At 42.4% G+C, this 23,085-nt stretch overlaps 1 protein-coding gene across 1 annotated transcript in view; it reads left to right on the top strand.

The window, feature by feature from the left end:
- galnt16 (UDP-N-acetyl-alpha-D-galactosamine:polypeptide N-acetylgalactosaminyltransferase 16) overlaps window positions 1-23,085 on the top strand; it is a 37,389-nt gene that overhangs the window by 2,827 nt on the left and 11,477 nt on the right. The window contains exons 2-8 of the mRNA XM_075448154.1: window positions 3,565-3,746; window positions 7,061-7,159; window positions 7,255-7,322; window positions 13,237-13,302; window positions 17,219-17,340; window positions 22,569-22,656; window positions 22,942-23,026. Coding sequence (XP_075304269.1) covers window positions 3,565-3,746; window positions 7,061-7,159; window positions 7,255-7,322; window positions 13,237-13,302; window positions 17,219-17,340; window positions 22,569-22,656; window positions 22,942-23,026 — 710 coding nt within the window. The remainder of the gene's footprint in view (window positions 1-3,564; window positions 3,747-7,060; window positions 7,160-7,254; window positions 7,323-13,236; window positions 13,303-17,218; window positions 17,341-22,568; window positions 22,657-22,941; window positions 23,027-23,085) is intronic.

Genomic DNA, 23,085 nt, shown 5'->3' with positions numbered 1-23,085 from the left:
CATAAAATGTTTCGTTCACGAGAAGTCGTTTGAACGGATACTCTTGAAAAAGTTAGGTATTTAGGGAAGCTTGATAAATTTAAGTTTGCAATGACTGATCCACCCTTGTTTAAGACATTTACTTAAACACAAACTATACTTGTGATCAGGGGCACTGATTTATGTTTCTGCTCGTGGGTGCTCGCCGTGCTTGCATGACTCGTTGCTATTTTGACATCTGTTTCACAAACACACACAGTCTACACATTGATGATGCATACGAGAAGTTAATGTCAATGTAACCTAACGCAAAAGGCTCCGATGAAGATGAAGGAAAAACGTAATCCACAATCCAACAGTGCAAACCTCACAAAATACTGAGTAGTCTATCCATGGGTTTTTACCTTTCCAGCTAGCTTGAAAAGTCCGATGTTCTGCCTAACATCTGCAGTGCTACTGTCCTCAGTCGTTGACACAGTGGAGTTCTCACTGGAAGACAGTGTTGGGTCGGTGGATATTTTTGGTATTTTTGTGACAAATTTTCCCATTTTGTTGACTAAATCAAAAATTATGCTAGTTTAACAGCAAGTTGCTGTTTTTTAGACAATACAGCCTCTAAATAAGGAATTGTCTGTCTTTATTCCACCAATACTTTCAGACCATGTTGTTATCAGGGCGGCTGTAGCTGCGGCTGTAGCTCAGAAGGAAGAGCAGTCGCCCACCAATCGGAAGGTCGGTGGTTCGACTTCGGCTTCCCCGGGCTACATGTTGAAGTGTCCTTGGGCAAGACACTGAACCCCACGTTGCCTACCGATAAATCCATCGGTGTATGAATGTGTGTGTGAATGATTAGAAAGCACGTAGTGTGTGTATAGGCATAGACGTGCTGTATGAGTGTGTGTGAATGGGCGAATGTGGCATGTAGTTAGAAGCGCTTTGAGTGGTCAGCTAGACTAGAAAAGCGCTATACAAGTACAGTCCATTTACTATTTACCAGCTATCGGGGGAGGCTTATGGGCGGGGGCTTTCTACACACGCATCTACTGGGATGACTTCATCGACGTGCGCCGCTTCAGCACTGCTCATTCACTTTGCTAAGGATGTCCATCGTACTAAAAGTCGTTGTCCACGTCGTCAGAATCTGATAAATATCCTGCCATGTTGCACAAAACTAGCAGTAGCAAACTCCGTGGGAAGTCAGCCGACTGTCACAGAGCACGGAGTAAATAAGCTGTGCTGTAGCGGCGCGTGTCGATGACGTCATCCTAGTAGCCGCGTGTTTAGAAAGCCCCCAATAAGCCCCCCGATAGCCCCGGATAACAACAACACGGCAGCTCTGAACTAACAGTGCAATAGTACACGTTCAGTCATTCATTCGTATTGGTGAAATAAAGACAGATAATGCCTTATTTAGAGGCTGTATTGTCTATGCCCTGTTCACTTCCGTTATGTGGATATACGCAGATCTTGAGTGATCTAAATATCTTCCGAAGGATGTCGACTTTCACCAAACTGTTGTCTGTGAGTAGATAAACGTATTTTATGCCAGAAATAAGGTCCAGGTTTAAAAAAACCGAACTTCCCCTCAAGGTAGCGGAGTGGTCATAAGCAAATCAATGACAAGTGTAGGCTGCCTGGCACTGGGTGCTCGGGAATCTTCGTGCTTCGGGGCCGGAGCACCCACGGAATCGGCGCCTGTGCTTGTGATACTGTTTTGCGATCATATTATTTTCGGCTTCATTTATATTAAATGAATCTCTGCTAACTGCCAAAAAGAAACAAAGGCAACAGTGAACAACATCCTAATGTGTGTAACTACAGCATAGTAAGTAATAGTATATGCAAAAGTCAACCTTTAGATTATAAATGTAAGTTTTATGGGGCAGTGATCCGGTTGTCTGATGAAGGAAGAGAAATCTGTAGTCACAATGAGGACTAAACCCACTCGACACAAAATAATCCGATGCTTCACAGCAATGCGTTCGGTATTTTTTTCTTTTCATCCTCTAAATACTTTTTTTGGGGGGTAGATTTGAATATTTAGTCGTTATAATACATATCGGTGGGAACCGAGGGAAGGAGCATGCGAGACTTTGGAAAGAGGGCAGAACTCCATGGCGAAACCTTTCTGTTCCCACTTAACATAGATGTAGTGAGCAGCTCAGATGAAACTGTGGATGTGGTTGAATAAATGACTTAAGTGCCCCTTGTCAGGAAAATAAAAATCTGGTAAAACTGTAAGTAGGGATGAAATGGGCCTGTAGCCCTGCTTGTGACTGCCCTGCAGTGATTCAGTGATGGATGGGTTCGAATTTTTTACTTTCACAAGAAAAGATTTTGGCTCTAGAAACAACATAAGTGTTGATTTTTTTGTGTGTTTTAGATGTAAATTGTCCCAAGTTCAGTAAAAATGAGTGCAGTAAGCGTGCCTGCCATGTCAGACCAAACAGATAGGACGTAAGAGTGGACGTTGCTTTACACTTTACTAGAGCGGTTGAGCTTGTGTGACAAGAAGAGGATTTCCATAAATCTGTTGCCATCTGCGGAAAGCTCATGGAATAAGTTGGGTTGTTTTTTTGGCAGTTAACCTTCATAAAAATATTTCTGTCTCAGTCCAGAATGTTTAATAGCAATGTTGGTCCACAGAGTAAAAAGTAGGAGTGTCAAGGTTAAAGAACTGTAAGATTGTTTCACCCTCTGGCTTCCAAAAATGGTTGTTTGTTTAAATGTTTGGCCATTTAAAGTCACTATATCCAGCTTTCATTTTCAGTCATGTTTCTGGCTACCTGGTGGTCTATACTATCACTATCAACTACTCACTCTCCTTCAGCTCTGATTTTTTCAGTCTTTTGGAGTCATGCTGCTTCTCAAGGGAGACTGAAAATGAGGTCAGTCTCACCTCAGCCTCTTCGGGAGCTTTCTCTGAATCTTCTGACTGCACCGGGCTGTAAGAGCAGCCATAACAAAACCTCTCTGCCATGTTTTTTTGTCCATGAAGTCTTTGCACGTCCTTGATGAGGGCTACCTTCATCTCCCTTTATGTATTCATCAGCTGTTTTTACTCCCCGGACACCAGGCTGCCGGTGAGAGTTAACACTCCTTGCGGGGGAAAATCCAATAATTACTGCGGATTTATTGACTGTGTGTTCTGATTTGATGAGTGCCCGGGCCATTTTGCCTCGTTAGCACTGACACCGTGACCTGAACAAGAAAACCAACATTTACATTTTTGGTGCTTTCAATTCTTCACACTGGATTAAAAGTTGGAACAATCGATTTATTTCTTGGCTTTTTCTTTTTTACAGGGACAGTGCAGAATAATGAGGCTATTTTTTGTCCGTATTCCCTGGACAGTTACACAAAGTCACTTACAAGAATATGAGAATATAATTACAAATTGAATACACTTAGGGTGTGGAGTGTTGTAAGATTTTGTTGGTGCATTTTAATTATACCCAACAATTTTCTTCATTTTTATCATTTGTTCTTCCTCTGACATGCATTTGCATATTTCACCTCTACCATAACATTTCTAAATTGTCTCAGCTATGCATATAACACCTGGACTTTCTATGTCCTCTGCAGGTGACTCAGCCCCCGAGAACTGAGCAGCAGGGCCAGTTGCTGGGCAGCTTCGATGAGAAGGCCTATCTGGCAGCCAAGCAGCTGAAACCGGGTGATGATCCATACAGGGAGCACGCTTTCAACCTGCAAGAGAGCGACCGACTGGGCAGCGAGCGAGGCATCCGAGACACTCGACACTACAGGTGAGCAGAGTTAAGCCTCCGTCCAGGTGGTGTTCATCTTAATGAGAGTATCAGGGACTAATTCCATGTGAGCTACAAAGGAATTTAGAGATGTGCAGATAAGTCTGTCTTGTTGTCTTATACATGGGAGTCACTCTGGCCCAGTGGTCAGCGTTGTCCCAATGCAGCAAGAGGGTTCTGCTTTGAACTTCAACTGGTGCCATTCTGTGTGGAGTTTGTGTTCCTCCCTATGCCCGTGGCGATTTTCTCCAGGTGCTTGTAGGGCTGGGCGATAAAACTATAACGATAGCTATCGAGGTATAACTTTTCCTGATATATAAAAATATATTGTGAAATAACTTTTTCCTATATCGCCTAGCCCTAGGTGCTTGGTGTCGATCAGTGACCTAACCAGTCTTTACCAAGCCTTTTTTCTGTGGTAGGTGGAAAGAAAGAATTTATTTTGAATGAATGAATTTAATTTATTTCCATTCTGGCCAGTTGGATTAAAAAAATATGATTATTTGTAGAATGTGAACCAAGATTATGTGGCATTTTCTTTTGTTGCTTTCTCTGCATCTTAAGTAGATGTACGTATAAAAGTAGAGCTTCTTTCTTTTTCTTTTTTTTTTGTGGCTCTAATGGCTTACATACATAAGTGAAGACAGACATGAAAGAGAAGGGGATTACTGGCAGCAAAGAGCCACAGATCGGGATCTGAACATGGGCCTGCTGTGATGAGGACTTTCAGCCTCTGTACAGTACATCTGGTGGACTCTCAACTCGTTGAGCTGTCGGCACTACAAGGTGGCATTTGTGTTAAAAGTAAAGGTGACGTTCTATGGCTTTTTTTTTTAACAAGTGGACACAATTTCCTTAGGTCTTATTGAAATGTGTATGATGGGCTTTGGTCAAAATATCTGTTGGTTTAAAGCGGCCCTTCTCTCACCCCTACTGAAACAGCCCTTTCAACAGCAATTGACCAACAGCTTGTTGAATGAGGACGTTTCAAACATAGGGGGTACTAAAAAAATAGAGTTTTTCTTGCTGGTGACCTCAGACACCCAAAATATGATGCTCTCAGGAACAGTTAAAAGTTAAAAATATGCTCAAATCGAGAGCACTCACTGTAGCTGGGCTAGACTTTTGAAATACCCGTACCAACTACACTGCTGTTATTAATGAATAGCTTGATTTCTAGCTAGCTTCAGTAAGCTAGGCATCAGCTACGAATGTAATGAACAAATTGAAATTACACCCTGGTCTGTTAACCACCACAGCTTCACTTCAACTAAATAAATAACCTACAAATCATGTGCAAAGATAGCTGTGTAGTCTGCTGTCTGTGGAGTCACTCTCATAAATCACATTTATGTTGAAATTCAGAGCCAACGAGCCCTGCGAAGACACGAAAAACTGGAGCAGGCGCAGACTATAAGCAAGCAAAAATGTTTACATTGAATCTTACGAAACAGTTGACCCTAACCCTAACCCAAGTTAATTGATTCCGGTTCCTTTGAACTAAGCACATTCACTTTCTTTACTTCTTGAAGTATTGCTTGCTTGTTCAACTTCTCTCAGTGAGGAATTTCTACATTTGTGTGTTTTGGTTCTTGATTGATTGCCCCGTGAGTTTCTGGTTACTATACAGCCTTTAAGCATGTTAACAAAGCCTGTCTGCAAATATGTCAGCCTCAATTAGAAAATACTGTGCAATGCACCATGACATACTGTAGTTTTTTTTAATTCTCTATTGGTTATCTTGCTCAATCTTTCTCAAAATAATCATTTTAACAATGGGCAATTGTGCACAGGGCCCAGAGATATACAAAAGAGCAGAGGAATCAGTCAAAGCAAAGGAAAAAAAGATGGAGACAGACCAGTTAAATGTCAAGTTCACTGTCAAGACCACTGAAAATGTTTTGTTGCAACTTGGCAGCAGAATTTTTAGGAACAGACAAGTGAGTCATAGAAAAGCTGAATTCCATCCATCCATCCATCCATTATCTTCTGCTTCTCCGGGGATCTGTTCGCGGGGGCAGCAGCTTGAGCAAAGAGACCCAGACGTCCCTGCCCCCGGCCACTTCCTCCAGCTCTTCTGGGGGGACCCCGAGACGTTCCCAGGCCAGCCGAGAAACATAGTCTCTCCAACATGTCCTGGGTCTTCCCCGGGGCCTCCTCCCAGTGGGACGGGCCCGGAACACCTCACCGGGGAGGCGTCCAGGAGGCATCCTAACCAGATGCCCGAGCCACCTCATCTGACTCCTCTCGATGCGGAGGAGCAGCGGTTCTACTCCGAGCCCCTCCCGGATGACCGAGCTTCTCACCCTATCTCTAAGGGAGAGCCCAGACACCCTGCGGAGGAAACTCATTTCGGCCGCTTGTATCCGCAATATCGTTCTTTTGGTCACTATCCACAGCTCGTGACCATAGGTGAGAGTAGGAACATAGACTGACCGGTAAATCGAGAGCTTCGCCTTCTGGCTCAGCTCCTTCTTGCAGAGCAGAGCCCGCATCACTGCTGACGCCGCACCAATCCGCCTGTCAATCTCCCGCTCCACTCGTCCCTCACTCATGAACAAGACCCCGAGATACTTGAACTCCTCCACTTGGGGAAGGATCTCATTCCTGACCCGGAGAGGGCATTCCACCCTTTTCCTGCTGAATTATTGACGGTAATTAAGGGAGAATTCAGTTTAAAGCAAATAAGTTAATGTCTTTTTATATCATGCAAAAATATAAGCCATAAGAACTGCTTGAAAGATGTTGCCCTCACATTCCAGCTGAAGAAATGTATCTTGATCTGTGAAACACGGTAGTGGTAGTATCATTGTTGGCCCGACCTGCCATTGTTCATAGACAATAAATTCATGGAGGGAACCTCAAGGTCACAGTATAATGTGAGGGGACCCAGAACAAGCAGTTCATGTCAGGAAACCCCAAAACATCTCAGAATAAAGTTTTCCTTAATAGAGGAATGGGCTGAAAAAAACAACTCAAATCTTTGTAGAGATACAGAAATGAATTGCTGCTTTGTTTTGTTCGTGTGAACGAATATAGAATTAGTTTACAATTCGGCGGCGTTTCATACTTCAGCTTTATGTCCTCTGGACCTGGACATGAAGCTCTCAGCGGCAGGCAGCAGAGGAACGCAGTTCCAGGGCAGGAATTTGTGTGATCGTTGTCGAAAAACTAGATATTTCCACGTCACTAAGCCAACATTGCTGAGTCAGTGCTAATCAAAGCCGACTCTGCGTGACACATGTGTGCTCTGTATGTTTGCAACTGATTTAACACACTTTGATAAACACTCCCCTTTCTCTCCTCTCCGGTAGGTGTGCAGCTTTGAATTATGATGCAGACCTTCCCGCCACAAGTATCATCATCACATTTCACAATGAAGCCCGCTCGACTCTCCTTCGCACCATTAAAAGGTAATGAGGTTGAACAAACGTGACCCGCTCAGACAGGAGCGGTGACACAGTCTTATGTTTTCGTCGGATCTCATCTCTTTCCTTGTTCCTTCCAGCGTCCTGATGAGAAGTCCTCCATCTCTCATTCAGGAAATAATCCTGATCGATGACTTCAGCACTGACCGTAAGTTTCTTTTGGGGGGGGCTTTTTCACTGAAGATGAGAAAGAATGAACGAATGAATGCTTATGTTACTCTATGTCTGTTGAATGTGAAACTGCTATTTGGCTTGTTTTTGGTGGAATTTGAGGACACCTGATCCTGATACATTGTTATGCCAGTTTATGTGAAGCAGATATAATCTATGGCTGTGTTCGAAACCGCCTACTACATACTACATACTTGAAAACGGCATACTCATCGATCAGACAGCATGCAGAGCGTTTACACACAGTGCACTTCACTGCTGCCCGAGCCGAAATCAGCTGGCCTGAAAAGCTGATTTCGCTTAAGCTATAAACTCTGTAAATATATAACTTTAGCAACATTTGAAATATTTTCAGGCGAGAAAGTAGTCATTTAGACCCCCAAGGTGTTGAAAATGTGACAAAATACCGGATATTTACAATTTTGTTCCCACGAATTCGGCGCTACTAAAGCTAGCCGCAGTGAGCAACGCACTTCCGGTTATGCCGTTTTGACTGCTCTCATCCCGTTAACGGAATTTGACCGTTCAAATGGCGATGGGCGACGTCACATTACGTTGCATCTTGGGTAGTTTGAGTGTGACAAGTAACCTCATGATGAATACTCAACATTTCGGCGAATCTAGTATGCATCTAGTATACATCCGGGAACTTAAAAAAGAATGACTAGTAGGAATAGTAGGAGAAGTAGGCGGTTTCGAACACAGCCTGTGTCTTTATTTCAACAACGGCCTGCTGAACTTGGTGGTGCAAGGTGTATTTAGCACAAAGAGAACTTATTTGACAACTCTGTTGCTATCCTTGCATTTTTTGATTTCTTTCCTGCTCACAGTGGGATTTTTCAGTTACAGTATGCAGCTGTTTTTAGTGAAATATGAAAAAAAAAAGAATCCCTAAGGCCTAAAAGCTGTATTGAATGATCTCGCTCTTCGTGCTCAGAGGCAGTGCTGCTTTAAAAACAGGCACTATTCTTTAATGGAAATCACTGCATGGGCTTAGGAACATTTGTCTAAGACCATTATCAGTGAACACAGTTTGTTCTCAATCTGCAAATGAAAGTTAAAACTCGACAATACAGAGAGTGAAAAAAAAGATAACAAAACTTATTATTACAGCACAGTACATCTTTGATGGTATGAGGGGTGCATTCGTGCACATGCTGTGAGTCATTTCCACATCTGTAAAGATACCTTTGATGCTGTGCTTTATTATGTATGGGTTTCAGAGCAGCATACGCTGCCCCCCCCCCCCCCCCCCCGTTTTTTTTAGACAAGGAGTTGCTTATTTCAGCAAGGTGATGCCAAAACATACTATGCACATATAACAGTATGACACCACAGGAAAAGAATCCAGGTGCTAAACTTAAAAAGGTTTAAAATGGTGTACAAACTGCAATCTGTTATTTACTTTTTGCGTAGCGTGTGGAAGTTGCCTTTAGGCGAAAAGATGAGCCGAAAACTTCTCACATTAAGACTCTGTGAGTCGCGTTTATTAACTGACAAAAACTCACAGTTCCAACTGACAGCTCGCGCATCAACAGAACAGCTGTTATCATGAAACGTCACCGGATCTCTTAAAGAGACCGCAACTATTAAATGCATCATAACATTAAAGACGATGAACCAACAACATAACAGATAACAGAACACATATAAGAAAGTGAATTATGCCGTCAGTGTTGAGAGCACTACAAGCGTCCCAATTTTCTTTTGGGTGGGGGAGTGGGTTCATAATTCTGGCTTTGGAACCGGTGGGCTGCTCTGCCATCTGCTTTGGGCGTGTTCTGTATGATGAAGTGTCACGAGAGTGCTGGGGCCAAAAGAGAAACTGTAAAGAGGGGAAAATGCCAGGAGACAGAGGTGGCCACGAAGATGAGTCATGCTAATTTTTGATCACAGAATATCCGAAACTGAATCAGAGGTGACAGCTTTCCAGGGAACAGCTTACTTTTTATGGAACTGAGGGAAATAGAACACAGCCGGCATTAAAGTTGCTACCAGCGTGTGGAAATGCTTACTTTTAAAGAAGATTAGAAGTCAATTGACTTTGACATTCTAAAAGGAAGAGTTTAATCAGCTCATTAGCAACGTAAAGAACATATTATGTTTTTTTGCAACTGACCAGGAGGATAGCCATGTCTTAGGAATCATTCCCCTTCGTCAGCATTAGCCAGATGAATTACATGATCTCATGCTTCACACTGTCCCCAGTGCTTTCTGTATTTTCCACCACATGCATTTGTGTCAGTGAGAACAAGCACAGTGACCTAAATTCCCTGCGTACTCAGACCCACATGAGGACACACTTAGAGGTGGCGGAGTTGGCCTGACTTCTAAACAGTGGTGTCTCAATGGATGTAGCAGCAGGGGCTCTTTTAGCTCACTAATGCATAGTTTTTCCTCCCTGCGCTGCCGCCAGTCTACCTGCTCCCACGATGAACTGGCACAACCAACAGGGTTGAAAAGATCTTTCAGCAGGACTCTTTGCCTTCTCCTTGCTTTGGATTTCAATACCCGGTATTGAGTAGCATGTGAAACAGTTTCGAACAGTGTTTGGTGCCAGTTTGTGGCTTTTAGGTTTGACCCAGTCCGACGGTGAAGCAGTAAGCCCACCTCTGGCTGAATATTTTCTTTCCTTAAGCTCCTCTATTTGGTCTTCCTGTGCTGCTGCTTTTATGCAACTTAGGGATATCAAGAAATGAGTCAGATCACGGCTGCTGCGGTTTTTGAAACAGCTTGTGCACTCTCCTCTTCAGCTGGATGGTAACTGAAAAGGCTTATGAACTGTTTTTGCACACACAGATCCCTGTGTGAGTCCATGCTCGTGTAATGACCATGAAGTCACAAATTAGTTTTTTCTTTCACAGTGGAAACTCGCCCAGTTACGAAACATCAAATTTAACATCTGACTTGTGAACACTGTAGAGCATTGAGCGTCCAAGAAGCAGACATTTCTCTCAGAAGTTAGTCGCTAAAAGGAGACACTGGATTAATTCTGCACGTTGTCAGAAACACAACTCCAAAAATAAGATTTCATCACGGGATGTGTGGAATCGGAGAACCCAAACGCAGGCTCACACGCAGAAGGCAGGCAGGCAGAGGAAAAAAATCAAAGAGTATAACAGAACCATGACAGAATGGCTGCGTTTCATTGTATGAGATGTGAAACTCACCACCTGTGCTCTGTGATCATACAGTTTGCCAAATTTCACACGACGTGGTGGACAGGTGGAACATGTGCAGAAGAGAACCTGTTCGTTTATGTCTTAGAAGCAGGTCCCTTCCTTTCAAACTGCAGACCACGCTCCTATGTTGCAGCTCAGAAAACATTTCCACCTGGATAAGCAACATCTGCCTTCACTCATGCTAGAAATCCAGGTTTAATTCTAAACTGGAATGACAAAGCAATTCCAATGATGCTTTTAGCAATTAGTGGATAAGTAACAGTAGCTCTGTACAGCCAGATTCTACAGCCAGCTGATTGATTGGTGGCAGGTGAGGGTGTCACGATAGGGTATAAAAACAGCATCCAGCCAAGTCTTTCCAAACAAGGATGGGTCGTGGGTCAACACTTTGCGCCAATTTCCACGAGGGAATCGTTTATAAGTTACTGAAATAAGAAAAGAATAATAATGATGGAAAAAAAAATCTTTATGCAAAGTCAACATCTAGAGTTTCTAATATTGTGAAAAGATTCAGGGAGTCTGGGAAAAATCTTGAGTGTGTAAAGATCTCGGATGGTCACCACAGCTACATGTGAGTGATTTGAACACTCGGGCAGTGCAGCATGTGGAACCATGCTGTCACTGTGATCAGTGTAGCCGCATGGGCTCAGCCGTACCTCGGGTAATCACGTCCACCCAAAACAGTCCTCCACTGCTGCATCCAGGAAAGCAACCTGAAAGTGTGTCATACAAGGACGAAGCCACATATCAGCTGAGCAATGTCCCCGGGATACAAACTCATCTCAGATTACCAGAGAGATGGTGGTAGTCAAACCAGTCGTGGCTCTTGCTTTGGGGAAAATGAAACCAGCCTTTTTTCAAGGCACAGGGATGCATCACGGCCCACGGTTTGAGTGACATGTTATATTGGCTCATGATAACATGGATGCAGAGGTGTACATTGGACTTTTGAAGAGACATACGCCAGCATCAAGGCTTCAGTTTTCCTAAGGACAGTCGGGTTATTTCAGACCTCATTCTGCTTGACTTATAACAGCGTGGCTTCACAGACATGATGTGCTTGACTGGACTGCCTGCTGTCCGGATCTGTTTCCATATGCAGATGTGTGGAGAACCATAAAGAAGAGAATGGGAAAACAACCGCAGACTGTTATGGAGCTATTTTCTCAACGCAATGGAGTGGGACACTGAAAATCATTTCCTTTGTGCATGTGTTTGATAAATAAAGGTCAACATATTTTTTTTTAAGTCACAGTTATAAGTTTTTGCTCAGCCACGTTGATAATTACAGCTTGCACAGATATATGACTAAATGGAAGTCAGGTGTGTTGAGCACACGTAGCTGGAGCTTAGAAGGGCAGTGAGAGTGTGAGCTAACGGGTCAGTAGCTGTGCCCTGACAGGCAGGAGGTGACGGAGGATGTCTGTCAGCAGCAGCGTGAGGGATTGTCCTGGCCCAGTGTAATCCTGTTAAGGCTCGCCTTAATCATACGGACATCGTCCTCAATCAAGGACAGTGATCTTAACTCCAGGTCCAGACGAGAACATGTGACTTCAATTTTTGTCCAGACAAGAATAGCATTTTCTCAAGCTTTGCAGTGTGCTGTTTAGCAAATAAGAAAACAATGGATCTCGCGGTGTGGTGCTACGTGCTGTATTGAGAAAGATTTGAGTTGTTGACTGAATTTTCAACTCTGGATCATTTATTCATGCTTTAAGTGTGATAAATGAACACACAGATGTGTTGGCACAAAAAATGCTGAGGAAATGGCATTTTTGATTCTACTTTTTTTTTAATGTGAACGTTCAACCTATGCAAATGCAAATAAGCACTCACTCACACACACACGCACGCACACACCCAATCTGGCTAAAAGTATACAACATCTGCTCACTGGGTGTGACCCATGACTTTCTGCTCTTCTTCCCTCAGTGATTATGAGCCCCCCCCACATGCACACACCTACATGCACACTCTCCCGTTCACCAGCTGTCCCCTCATCACTTGAGCACAAACACACTATCACACACACCCACCCACTTGCGATTCCGCAACCAATATGCAAACCAACAGGTTTGAAATCTAATCAAAGCGGATTACAAGTCGTCATGCGTCTCTCTGTTAGCGCGAGGCTGGATCGCTGCTGGGGTGGGGGGCCCGCTTGATCTGCCCACAATCCCACAGCAAGATCCCACTCGCTCTGTGCTGCGAATGTTAATCCTCTCAAGGGTGAGCGTGTGTCCGCGTAGCCATGTTTGCATGTGGCTCGTGGTGCTATTCGTATAGAACAGAAGAGCTCCACCAGTATCACTTGAGTTGAAAAACGGAGTGCTGAGTGCATGATGGAAATTGGCAGCCTGTTGAATTTGTTCATGGAAAAAGGGGTAATGAATTGAATTATCTGGTGAAATGTCACTCTTTTGTTCTCAGCACTCTTTCAGTGTTTCTGTTTTATTGAATTTTCAGTAAGATTGGAGGACTGATGGCTGTTGTACGAGACTTTCATCAGGATACAGACAGCTGTGTTTGACAAGGGTGTGTGTGTCTGTAACCATGTTTGTCTGTGTTTATGTCAAAGTTCACTAAATCGGTGTAGATGTGGCAATGCTGTGTGTTTGTGGGTTTGTGCAAGTGACAGAGTGTGAGACGAGGCGATGAAGAGACTAATGTTTTCCTCTGTGTGGTCTTCCTCCACCATAACATCTCCAGCTGAGGACTGCCAGCTGCTCTCTGAGATCCCCAAAGTGCGCTGCCTGAGGAACGGCAGGAGAGAGGGTGAGTGAAGAGACTGAGGGGGAGGTGGGGGGGGTGGAAAAGAACACGTAGCTTAAAGTTGCTCCATACTGTGCGCTTTTAACAGGATCAAACAGATTTGCGACTCTTAGATGCAAGTTCTTGTTAATGCTTTTCACTGGTTATGGATGTTTGTAAAATCCACCCATCGACATAAAGGATGACCAGCAGCGCTGGATTTAAGAGAAGGAAATAATAGCAAAATGTGCCATATTTCATCACACAAATTAAAGCTCAACAAACTGACTTGTGTCTGAATTACGCCGCCGGTGCTTTTCTGCAATGTTTTCAGACGGAAAAACTGCTAACATTAATGTATCAGGACAGACATATCGATGATATAAGATGAACCGAACAGACTGCATCATTCAGAGCCGTACGAACTTTCCTCCTCCACACACTGCAACAATTTGTTTTTTACGTTTTCTACGTTACTTAAAAATAAGCAAACTTCCCTATTACAAAGAATCTCAGCTAAAAATTCAGTTTTCAACCCAGTCAACATGTCTGTTAGATTTCTTTATGTGTTACAAGACACACCATGAGCAACAACAACATTCTGCTTTGAAACTACAGAACACCACTTGCAGGCTCATAAAGGTGAGGTCTTGCAGCCTGTTTGTTCTATAAAAATCTTTTAAGAATAAATGATGCGTTCACTATCTTCGACTTAAACACCCATGCCAACGCTGTACTTTCACACATAACACCGATCCACAACGAAGACCCGTCAGTTACGGCTTGAAAAGCGAACGTACATGTGGTACATTTGTTTCTTTTTAATGCACACGTTTGATCACTAGACACTGGAATGATTTTTGGATACACCAGCCAATTTTAAACAATCGATGGCAGCTCTTCCCAGTGCTGCAGCTTTAAGAAAACTCTCTACAAACTGTAAAAACAAATGTGAGAGCATTGTTCAAGCACTCACACGCATTTCTTAATTAAATTGACTTAATTTCTGAATCAGATTAAATCCTCAAACAGCAAAGGACTGCCAGACTGAAAGCCTAAAGAACCAGTGTTTGTGATTTTTTTATTTTTTTTTGGGGGGGGGGTTCTAACAATAATCTCTCTTACTCAGTTTGCTGCTTGTGTAGCTGTTCTCACTGCAGAATAAAGATTTAGTTTGGGCTTATGAAGCACATGCTGATCAAACATAAGCCTGTTGGGTTCAGGCCAGCATTTTGCCAACTGGCAGCTGCAGTGACCAAAACCAAGTTTAACTTTTAAGATTTTCAATGCTGCAAGATTCTAATGCCAGCCTATAGAATTAAAGCTTTAATATGGTCTAAATGTTACAGAGTTTTATTCTAAGACACATATGTACAAGAGACATGACCGAATCCTTTTTAACAGGATTGCCCAAGAAGAATGATATAAAAAAACACTAATGATAACAGATCCTGTCCCTGTGGCCGCATTGACCTTTTCTCTTAATGGTTTCACGCCTTAAGGCATCATTGGCTGTCTCTCATCTAATGCGTCAAATCGTTGCCAGAGTTAATCAAGCACAGAAGCATTATAAGTACCCACATTTGTTACAAACACGAGGCAGACTTTGTAACTAAAAATAATGGGATGAGTCTGCAATTAAATTTGACAAACAACTTCTGAAAGTTAATTTTATCTCACTTTGCAATAGTCACTCAGCAGGGTTACATGGCACTGAAAGAATCGGATGAAGGGCTAAATTACAATAAGACTGTATGTACACTGGAGCAAGAACGGTGGTCCAATTAAATGTCCTGGTGGAACTCCAACCGTTGCTTGACTCAGCTGTGTATGTGTCCATCATGCTCACAGTTGAGTAATTGTCAACTGAAGTATCAGATGTTCCTCAAGTATCTGGTAAAGACTCAAAATCTCTAAAATTCTGTGGGGAAACTAGTACCTAAACTAACCAGCCTGCAATTCTCAGATACTAGTCAGTATGTTTGCATGTCTTTAGAAAATAGAACTAAAACTAAAACACAACTTTTAAAATAAAGACTTATCATAACTATAATTATGCTAAATCGATTTTTTTTTTTTTTAATTCCTTGGACCAATACAACCAAATAACTTGATTCGAAGCCAAATTATTTCTCCATTTATACGTTCAGTTTGACTTATTCTTGCCTCGGAACTCTGCACCTGCTTCACAGTTCCTGCTCCAGGCTTTGAAGCAAAAGGAGATGCCGAACACAGAACACACTGTACACAGAAGAGGAAGAAGTTGAAGAAAAAGAAGCAGCCGATAACAACAGAATAACCATTAGGGACAGCGTGCATTTACAGACCTGTAAAGCTGTCCAATTCACTGCCCGATATGGTACCAATTAGCTGCCAGCTAAATTGATTGTCATTTGTTTTAGTCTGTAAGGTAATGGGTCAACTGGAAAATGTTCAATACTAACAAGTTGAAAGGGAGAGTATTGCCTCATATTAGGACACATTTGAACAGACCAGTCTACGAATCGATTCCCCTCCTATGCTTGTATGTGCGGCTACGCTCTGTAACTGTGGCTCAGCTTGACTCAGCATGGAAATATGCTGACTCAGACGTTCTACTGATCAGCCAAAGTGTCTGATTCAAGCAAATACGTGATAAAACAATGGCTGAATAAGGCTATTTGGCAGCAAGATAATGATCAAGCGCATATTGGTTTGTATTAGTGGTAATTTATCAAGCCTTTCTGTGTTTATGTAAACCGTGCTATTAAACCACGCCTAGCAATGCTGAGCCAAGTTTCTTCCGCCCAGACTCGATGAAATCCTGTTTTTTGTGTGAAGCAACGTTAGAACTTGGATCTCTGTGGGATTCATTTCTAAACTGGACATGGACAATTATGTCCCCTTCCATTTGACTCGTTTTTCTCTAAGTTTGATTTACTGTAGATAACTTAAAGGCTGTTTAAGTTTCTGTTACTGATATTTGACTTTTCTATGACATTTTTGAGACGATAATCGATTAAATAATAGGGAAAACACTGACATCAAAACACGGTTAACCTCCAAAATTTTGCGTTTGTAGATGTGTTTTGAAATCGATTTTAACCACATCTCTAAGTTAACTGCTTTTAACAAGCGGTTTAAAGCAGCTGCTGTGGCAGAAGAATGAGACTCATTCGGGTAACTCAGACTAACCCAGTTTTATTTCTACAAGTTTGATCTGTAGAGGCTTCCAAGTCATCACAGGTAAATATGATCAATCTCCCAAACAATCGAATATGAAACGTAATTTCGTTTTCCAATTGTGTTCCATAATGAAACAAGGAGAAATGGATTTTTCTGTCATCAGCTGCCTTCAGAGTTTAGTCATCTGGAAGAGCTTCACTTAGTGTAACCCATACCTGAAACAACAAGCTCTCACCCACTTAGCTGCAGCTGTGGAGAGTGTTGAGAGGAAAACTAGATCAAGCAAAAGAAACGAAGCAAAGCAAAAGTTTAACAGAAGAAAGAAAGAAAAATTTAAATAATAGCAATAAATAATATGTAAAGGAGTAAAATACAAACTATAGTCATTGGTCTAACTATGTTCGGCGTAAATTCCATGTCCGAAATGGAGTAAGAAGAAGTATTACCTTTTTAAATCCAACTCCAACACGGTTATATTATACATATATATCATAATAAGGGTGCATTCATAAGTAATAAATTGATTAATGGATCAGTCATTATGTAGTTACATAATTTTTTTCTGATTGTGTCTCTTATCGTGAATGTTTCTTATGTACACTTGTTTGATTGTGTGCCATGAATAACTGCATGTATGCCTTGGTGCATACCTGTATGTTTAGTCTTCGGGCACAAAGTCCGTTAACATCCCTGAGTGCAGTAAAACAGCATCCAGTTCAATCAAACAGTTCTTATTCGACTTGTTTGAGATTTCAGTGTCTGGTGTTTCTCTCAGGTTTGATCCGATCACGCGTGCGAGGAGCCAACACGGCCTCTGCCTCCATCCTGACCTTCTTGGACAGCCACTGTGAGGTCAACACTGACTGGCTACAGCCAATGATTCAGCGGGTCAAGGAGGTAAAAATAAACAAGCCCATAGTCCGCCGTCATTCACACTATCCAATTAGACATTTGATGCATTCAGCACACACACATGCAAGCAGACATTTCAGGCTGCCTTGCCTTTTTTTTCCTCCTGTGGTGTCACACTTTAGGAGATTTAGCTGCTTTTCAGGGTAGATTTTATTAGCTGTGATGTAATAGGCTGGCACTGCATTTTGTTTAATAAACACTCAATTTGTTCCATTTAAAATTGAAGTCATACTATACCAGATGCCCCACTCTGCTTTGCCACCTTGGGAAAGAGTATCCTAACCCATCTGTTTTCCACGCTGCCTGAAATCACTTCCTATTAATGTATTGTGCACTACATTTATCTTCTGTGTAGAATCCGAAATGTTCAAAGAACTTTCTGCTTATGGTCCAGTTATACATCTCATTTTAATGTATCCAAAAATGGCTGCAGTGCAGTTTAACTGCTGAGACCAAATGATCTTTAGAAGGAGTCAGAAAGCTCAATTTGTCCCCACTTTTGAGCGAACACAGGTCTGCAGTGTTTCAGTTTTCCTTAGCTGCTTCATGTTTCTGCTGTGCTGTGCTGTGCTGTGCTGTGCTGTGCTGTGCTGTGCTGTGCTGTGCTGTGCTGTGCGCAGTGACAGTGTTCATTCTTGCTTCAGGCAGCATGCTGGGTTGTTCTGTCATCAAAAACAGTCTTTGTTAATGCAGTCGACAGATCCCCCCCCAACTCACTGCGTTCTGCAAATTAAGTTAGGCAGCCCACCAGGGACACCACCGTCACTTTGGTTCGGAATAACAATGTGAACAGAATTGAATTCAAAACCAGTCAATCTACATTAAAAGGGGGACTTTTTGCTCTGCTTATTTTGAATTCCACTGGCGTTTATGTGAGCTTTGCAGGACATTTTGGCTGTCAGCCATCGCTGAACAGAAACATAAGCCACTGCAGAGCTCACGTGTTCACCTGCTAAGACATGATCGTGTGGCATTTTGATTGAAAGAGGTGTAGCTGTGGAAAGAGACCTTCACTACTCACTTATGAGTAACAGACTGTTTGCTTGCTTTCTCATTCCTCCCCTGACATCACTCACCTACGAGCTGGGCTCTAACCAGCTACTCAAAACCACCACCTCCCCCTTCACAGGCAAACGTTCCCACTGACACTGCAGTCTGTTCCATTTCATATTTCTCTCAGTAATCACCTTTCCCATTAAAGTCTGGCACTGACTGGGTTGCTTGTCTGTCTGCTCTTTTGTTTGGCTCCAGTATGGTCAGTTCACAGAAAATTATAGATATAACCATAAACTGATGCATCAGTGGCATTTATTTAAGGCAATTCAACTTTGTTGCCAAGAGTTTTGTGAAAATATTATCTATTTCTGCCAAAATACCAAGCGAAACAGTAGCTTTTTATCTTAGCTTGGCATAACAGGAAACAGCTAACCTGGTGGGTTTAAAAGTCATATCGATGTTGCACTGTTTCCTGCACAAAAGTACATTTTCAACACTTTGGCTCTTGTTCAACAAGAAAAAAAAAGAAAAGAGATGATGTGTTGAATAGTTAGCCATGGATAGAGCTAGGGCTGATGGATGTGGGAAAAAGTCACATCACAATATTTTTTTTATATCAGTCGATATATCAATATATATCATTATATAAACCAAATCACTATTTTGTGAATTTTAAATGTTCCCTGTTACTCTTAATTGAGATTTGAAGATATCAGAAGGTTGATTTTTAATTAAATATTTATTTTCTGTCAAGGTTTAACATGACTGGTAACACTATTCAACTGTTTCAGATAAATACAGAACAGGTATTTTACATTAAAATCCTGCATCTGACCGGTCGACTAATCAGAAAAAGTTTGCACTCTCCGTGCTCAGATGGGTGGCGCTGCTTCAGGTGATGAAAAAGATTGGCGCTATTCCCTGTCTTTGTCGGATATTAAAATGCTCGATATAATTTGCCCTCGACATAACACACTACTCTGTTTCGTGTCGGACTTCAAAAAACCAAAACACCTCCACACCACCAAACTTTTCGGGCCCTTCTTATCAACAATGTCATCTCTTACGACTTTGGCTGTGTCTTCTGTCGTTTCTTCTGAGGGAGCACTCGTTTTCTTTCTTTATATGGCTGCCGGAGCACAAACATGCCACGACACGCTGCTGGCATGGCTCTATTCCAGCCACGTGATTGGCTCAGCTCGGCACAACTCTCGTTGGAACTCAAAAGATGGACGAATGTAATCTATGGATAATTATATTGACCATGTTTCATATCTCTATCGAGGAAAAGTTATTTGTCGACAGCTATCGTTATCGTTTTATCGCCCAGCCCGAGATAGAGCCAAGCTAACCATTCCATTTTGCTTCAGTTGCTATACCAAGTTAAGCTAACTATCACCTGACCACCATATTATCATATTTCCTACACAGACAAGTGAGTGATAACATTTTTTGTGCTTAATTCTTGGCAAGAGAAAGGTTTGAAGAACTCCTTTCACAGCAGAATAACCTATGCCAAACAACAATCCGAGCGAAAGCGTTCAAGTTTTTCCCTACTGTACAACTTCATCACTTTTTTATTAAAAGACTCTACACATTGTTACTGTGTACAATTATGTTTGCGTTTCAGTACATCTTTTGGCTTTGTGCAGAAGTGACTCATTCAGCTAACATCTGTCCGCATTCGGACAGAGCAGTTCTAAGAACGCGCAGTTCTAAGAACGGTCCATGAAGGAGCAGAAATCTGACAAGGGGTGTAGCTACCAAACAAACAAACACCTACGTCATTTGTCTTCCTATGGAACCCAGAAAAGACCCAGCCTCGGAGAAGGAGCTAAAATGGTTACAGAAACTGAGGGCCGTGGTCCCTAGTTCCTCTATGTCCGAATGTGGGAAAAAACGGCTCCATTCCTGAAAAGGTTATAGGAACTGCAAAAGGTTCCTGCAGTGGAAATGCGCCTATTACAGTCTTTTTTATCTTGCCGTCAAGGGAATGCCGGGCAATATTTCATTAACACCACCGTTTGGCTCCATCAGGACCTCTTGGATTCATTTGTCTCCCTGAGACTCGAGCCCATGGTTCCTAAAGGCCTCTGGGAGCAGATAAAGGATGTTCTTTGTTTCAACACAATTGCGCAATTCATTTGCCAAGTCAGAATAGCAACTGAAACCACTTTACTTTAATTAAAAACCAACAATGAGCTCTCTACTTACTCTTAAGTTCAATTAAAGGAGTAGCTATCTTATACAGTCTCTCCAGCTCTGTTGTTCTCTGGCTAGAATATGGGCGTTATCACTATTTATGTTTAATATGAACCATATCAAAACCCTGCAAAAGTCAAACTATTCATCAATTCGATCATACTGAAAACCTACAGAAATAGAAACATCCCCTAAGGGATAACTTAATATAGACCAGAGTATTTTCATTTCAGCTAATAAACATACTCCAGAAGCATGATGTTCTTCAGCTGACGTAAGAACGAAATGTGTCGTAAACAAGCCTGGCTCCTGACCTTAGGCCCCAGCTGGACAGTGAATCCTTTGTGGGTCTGTCACTCAGATATTAATGTAGCATTACGGATTAATGAAGGGAAGGACTGGAGATCTGAACGCCTCAAATTGGAAGCTGTGAAAGCCTCTTTTTGTTCCACTTCCCAAGTAAATCCTTTTCTCCATTCTCATTCAGCCCTGCACTTTTCTTTGCAGGGGGAAGTTTACTTCCATTAAAAGCATCCAGATGTAAGTTTCCAATTCAAAGCACTCTGACAGTGTAATAAATTCTACATGAATACAAAAGGAAAAAAGGGCAGAGATGTTGAGGGATCGTCGGTGACATACATTTTGGAAGTGCAACCCACTCATGCATTACGAAAATCACAGAGGTTCATTAAAAGGCCAATAAATGTCTATTGCTTTAAGCTGTTGAGAGCGTCGCTTTCCAAATTGCTCTCTGGCAGAGTGACATGTCACACTGCCACATGTCGCTCACTCTGATTGGTGCAAAGAGCACAAAGTACACAACAAACTTTGGCCTCCGTGCAAAGAGAGGGTTGGCTCTAATTGAAAGCAGTCGCTTCGATTGTCCTGATGCTAAAATGTTCGATTACACAAGCACTCACACGGATGCCTTGTGGGCAAACAGGAGTGTTGGCACAGACAACACTCACCCAAAGACACACAAACTATAAGAGACCAACAGTGTTCTCTCTCTTGGTGTGTTTACCTTTGGGTTCATGTTACTTTTGCTGCAGGAAATTGTTTAACTGTTCAGCAACTCACAAGTGCATCTCTTCGAAGAGCTGAATTGGACAGCGGCGAGCACACTCGGTTAATGTTCTTTTCTGTAATCATTCACATTACCTGTCTGCCAACTTTATCTCAAAGAGATATTAGCTGAAAACACGGCATATCTCAGCATGGTGTGCAGTGTGTCCTTAAAACATTTGAGGAAACTGGACAAGTGGAGGACAAAAGAAGAAGTGTCAGGCCTAAAGAACTATCTACAGCAGATGAACAGGATCTGAAAGTGATGTCCTTAAGAAAGAGGAAAAAATCCAGCAAAGACCTGACACAGGAGCTGAGAGATGCATCTGGACCTTCAGCTGATGCATCTGCTGTTGGCCCAAGCCTCATCAGAAATGGGCTCCATGGAAGGGTGGCTGTCAAGAAGCCGTTCTTAAGGAAGGGAAACGGGGAGAAAAGGCTGGAGAACTATTCCTGAAGACTACTTAAAGAACTGACAAGAAAGCTTCTCTTAGAGGGTTCAGACTGTGTTGAGGAATAAAGAGGGTGATCCCAAAAATTGACTTTTTAGCCCATTGGAAATGGCACAAACTCTGTTTTACCATATTGTATTTCTGTTTGAGTTTGGACACGTTTCAACCAATCGATGCACATATTTCCTGTTTTCCTGGCAACATAAATGAGAGTAAAGAAATGAGGGGTGGCTCATTTCTTTACTCAGTGCTCTGTTTGCACCCTCATACACAGAGACAGTGTGACTTTGTTGTGGTTTCTTCACACAAAGGATTCTCTTTAAAATAGGTGCGTGTGTCCCGGAGAATGAATGTCTCGATCCAAGCCAGCTTCTGTTTGCAGCTGTCCTGCTCCTTGCAAAGAGTGTTGGACTGTGAGATGAATAAACATTGAGCCTCGGCAGGGAGATAAGGCCTCTCACGGTTTATAATGTCGCTTTTTGTTCTCCTCCACTGCAGGATCACACGCGAGTGGTCAGCCCCATCATTGATGTCATCAGTCTGGATAACTTTGCCTACTTGGCTGCGTCTGCTGACCTGAGAGGAGGTCAGGGCCCCACACGGCACACACAGCTGCAGAACAGGAAAAACACCGTTTTCACTGTGATTCAAGCCAGAACGCAATATCCATGATGAAAACGCAAAAATAGATGAAAACCTCTCATGACACATTTGTAGCGTGCAGAGTTTTTATCGGACCGGTTTTAGATTAAACTAAATGAAGAAATGCTCAATAGTTCAGCCAAAATGAGGAGGATACTGTGTCATCTTGGCAGAGTTAACAGTGGTGGTATTAAAACATGCAAACTGACTTTTCGCTTGTTTTCGTCAGGATTCGACTGGAGCCTACACTTCAAATGGGAGCAGATTCCCATCGAGCAGAAAATGGCGAGAAGCGACCCCACCCAGGCCATAAGGTTTGTCTACACTGCCCGTTCTCCGTGGGGAGAGACGTACGTCATGTTTGTCAGACACT

This window comes from Odontesthes bonariensis, chromosome 17 (assembly GCF_027942865.1).
Source record: "Odontesthes bonariensis isolate fOdoBon6 chromosome 17, fOdoBon6.hap1, whole genome shotgun sequence".
In the NCBI taxonomy this organism is placed as follows: Eukaryota; Metazoa; Chordata; class Actinopteri; order Atheriniformes; family Atherinopsidae; genus Odontesthes; species Odontesthes bonariensis.
Note: the sequence above shows the minus strand (reverse complement) of the source record. Positions and strands in the feature narration are given on the sequence as shown.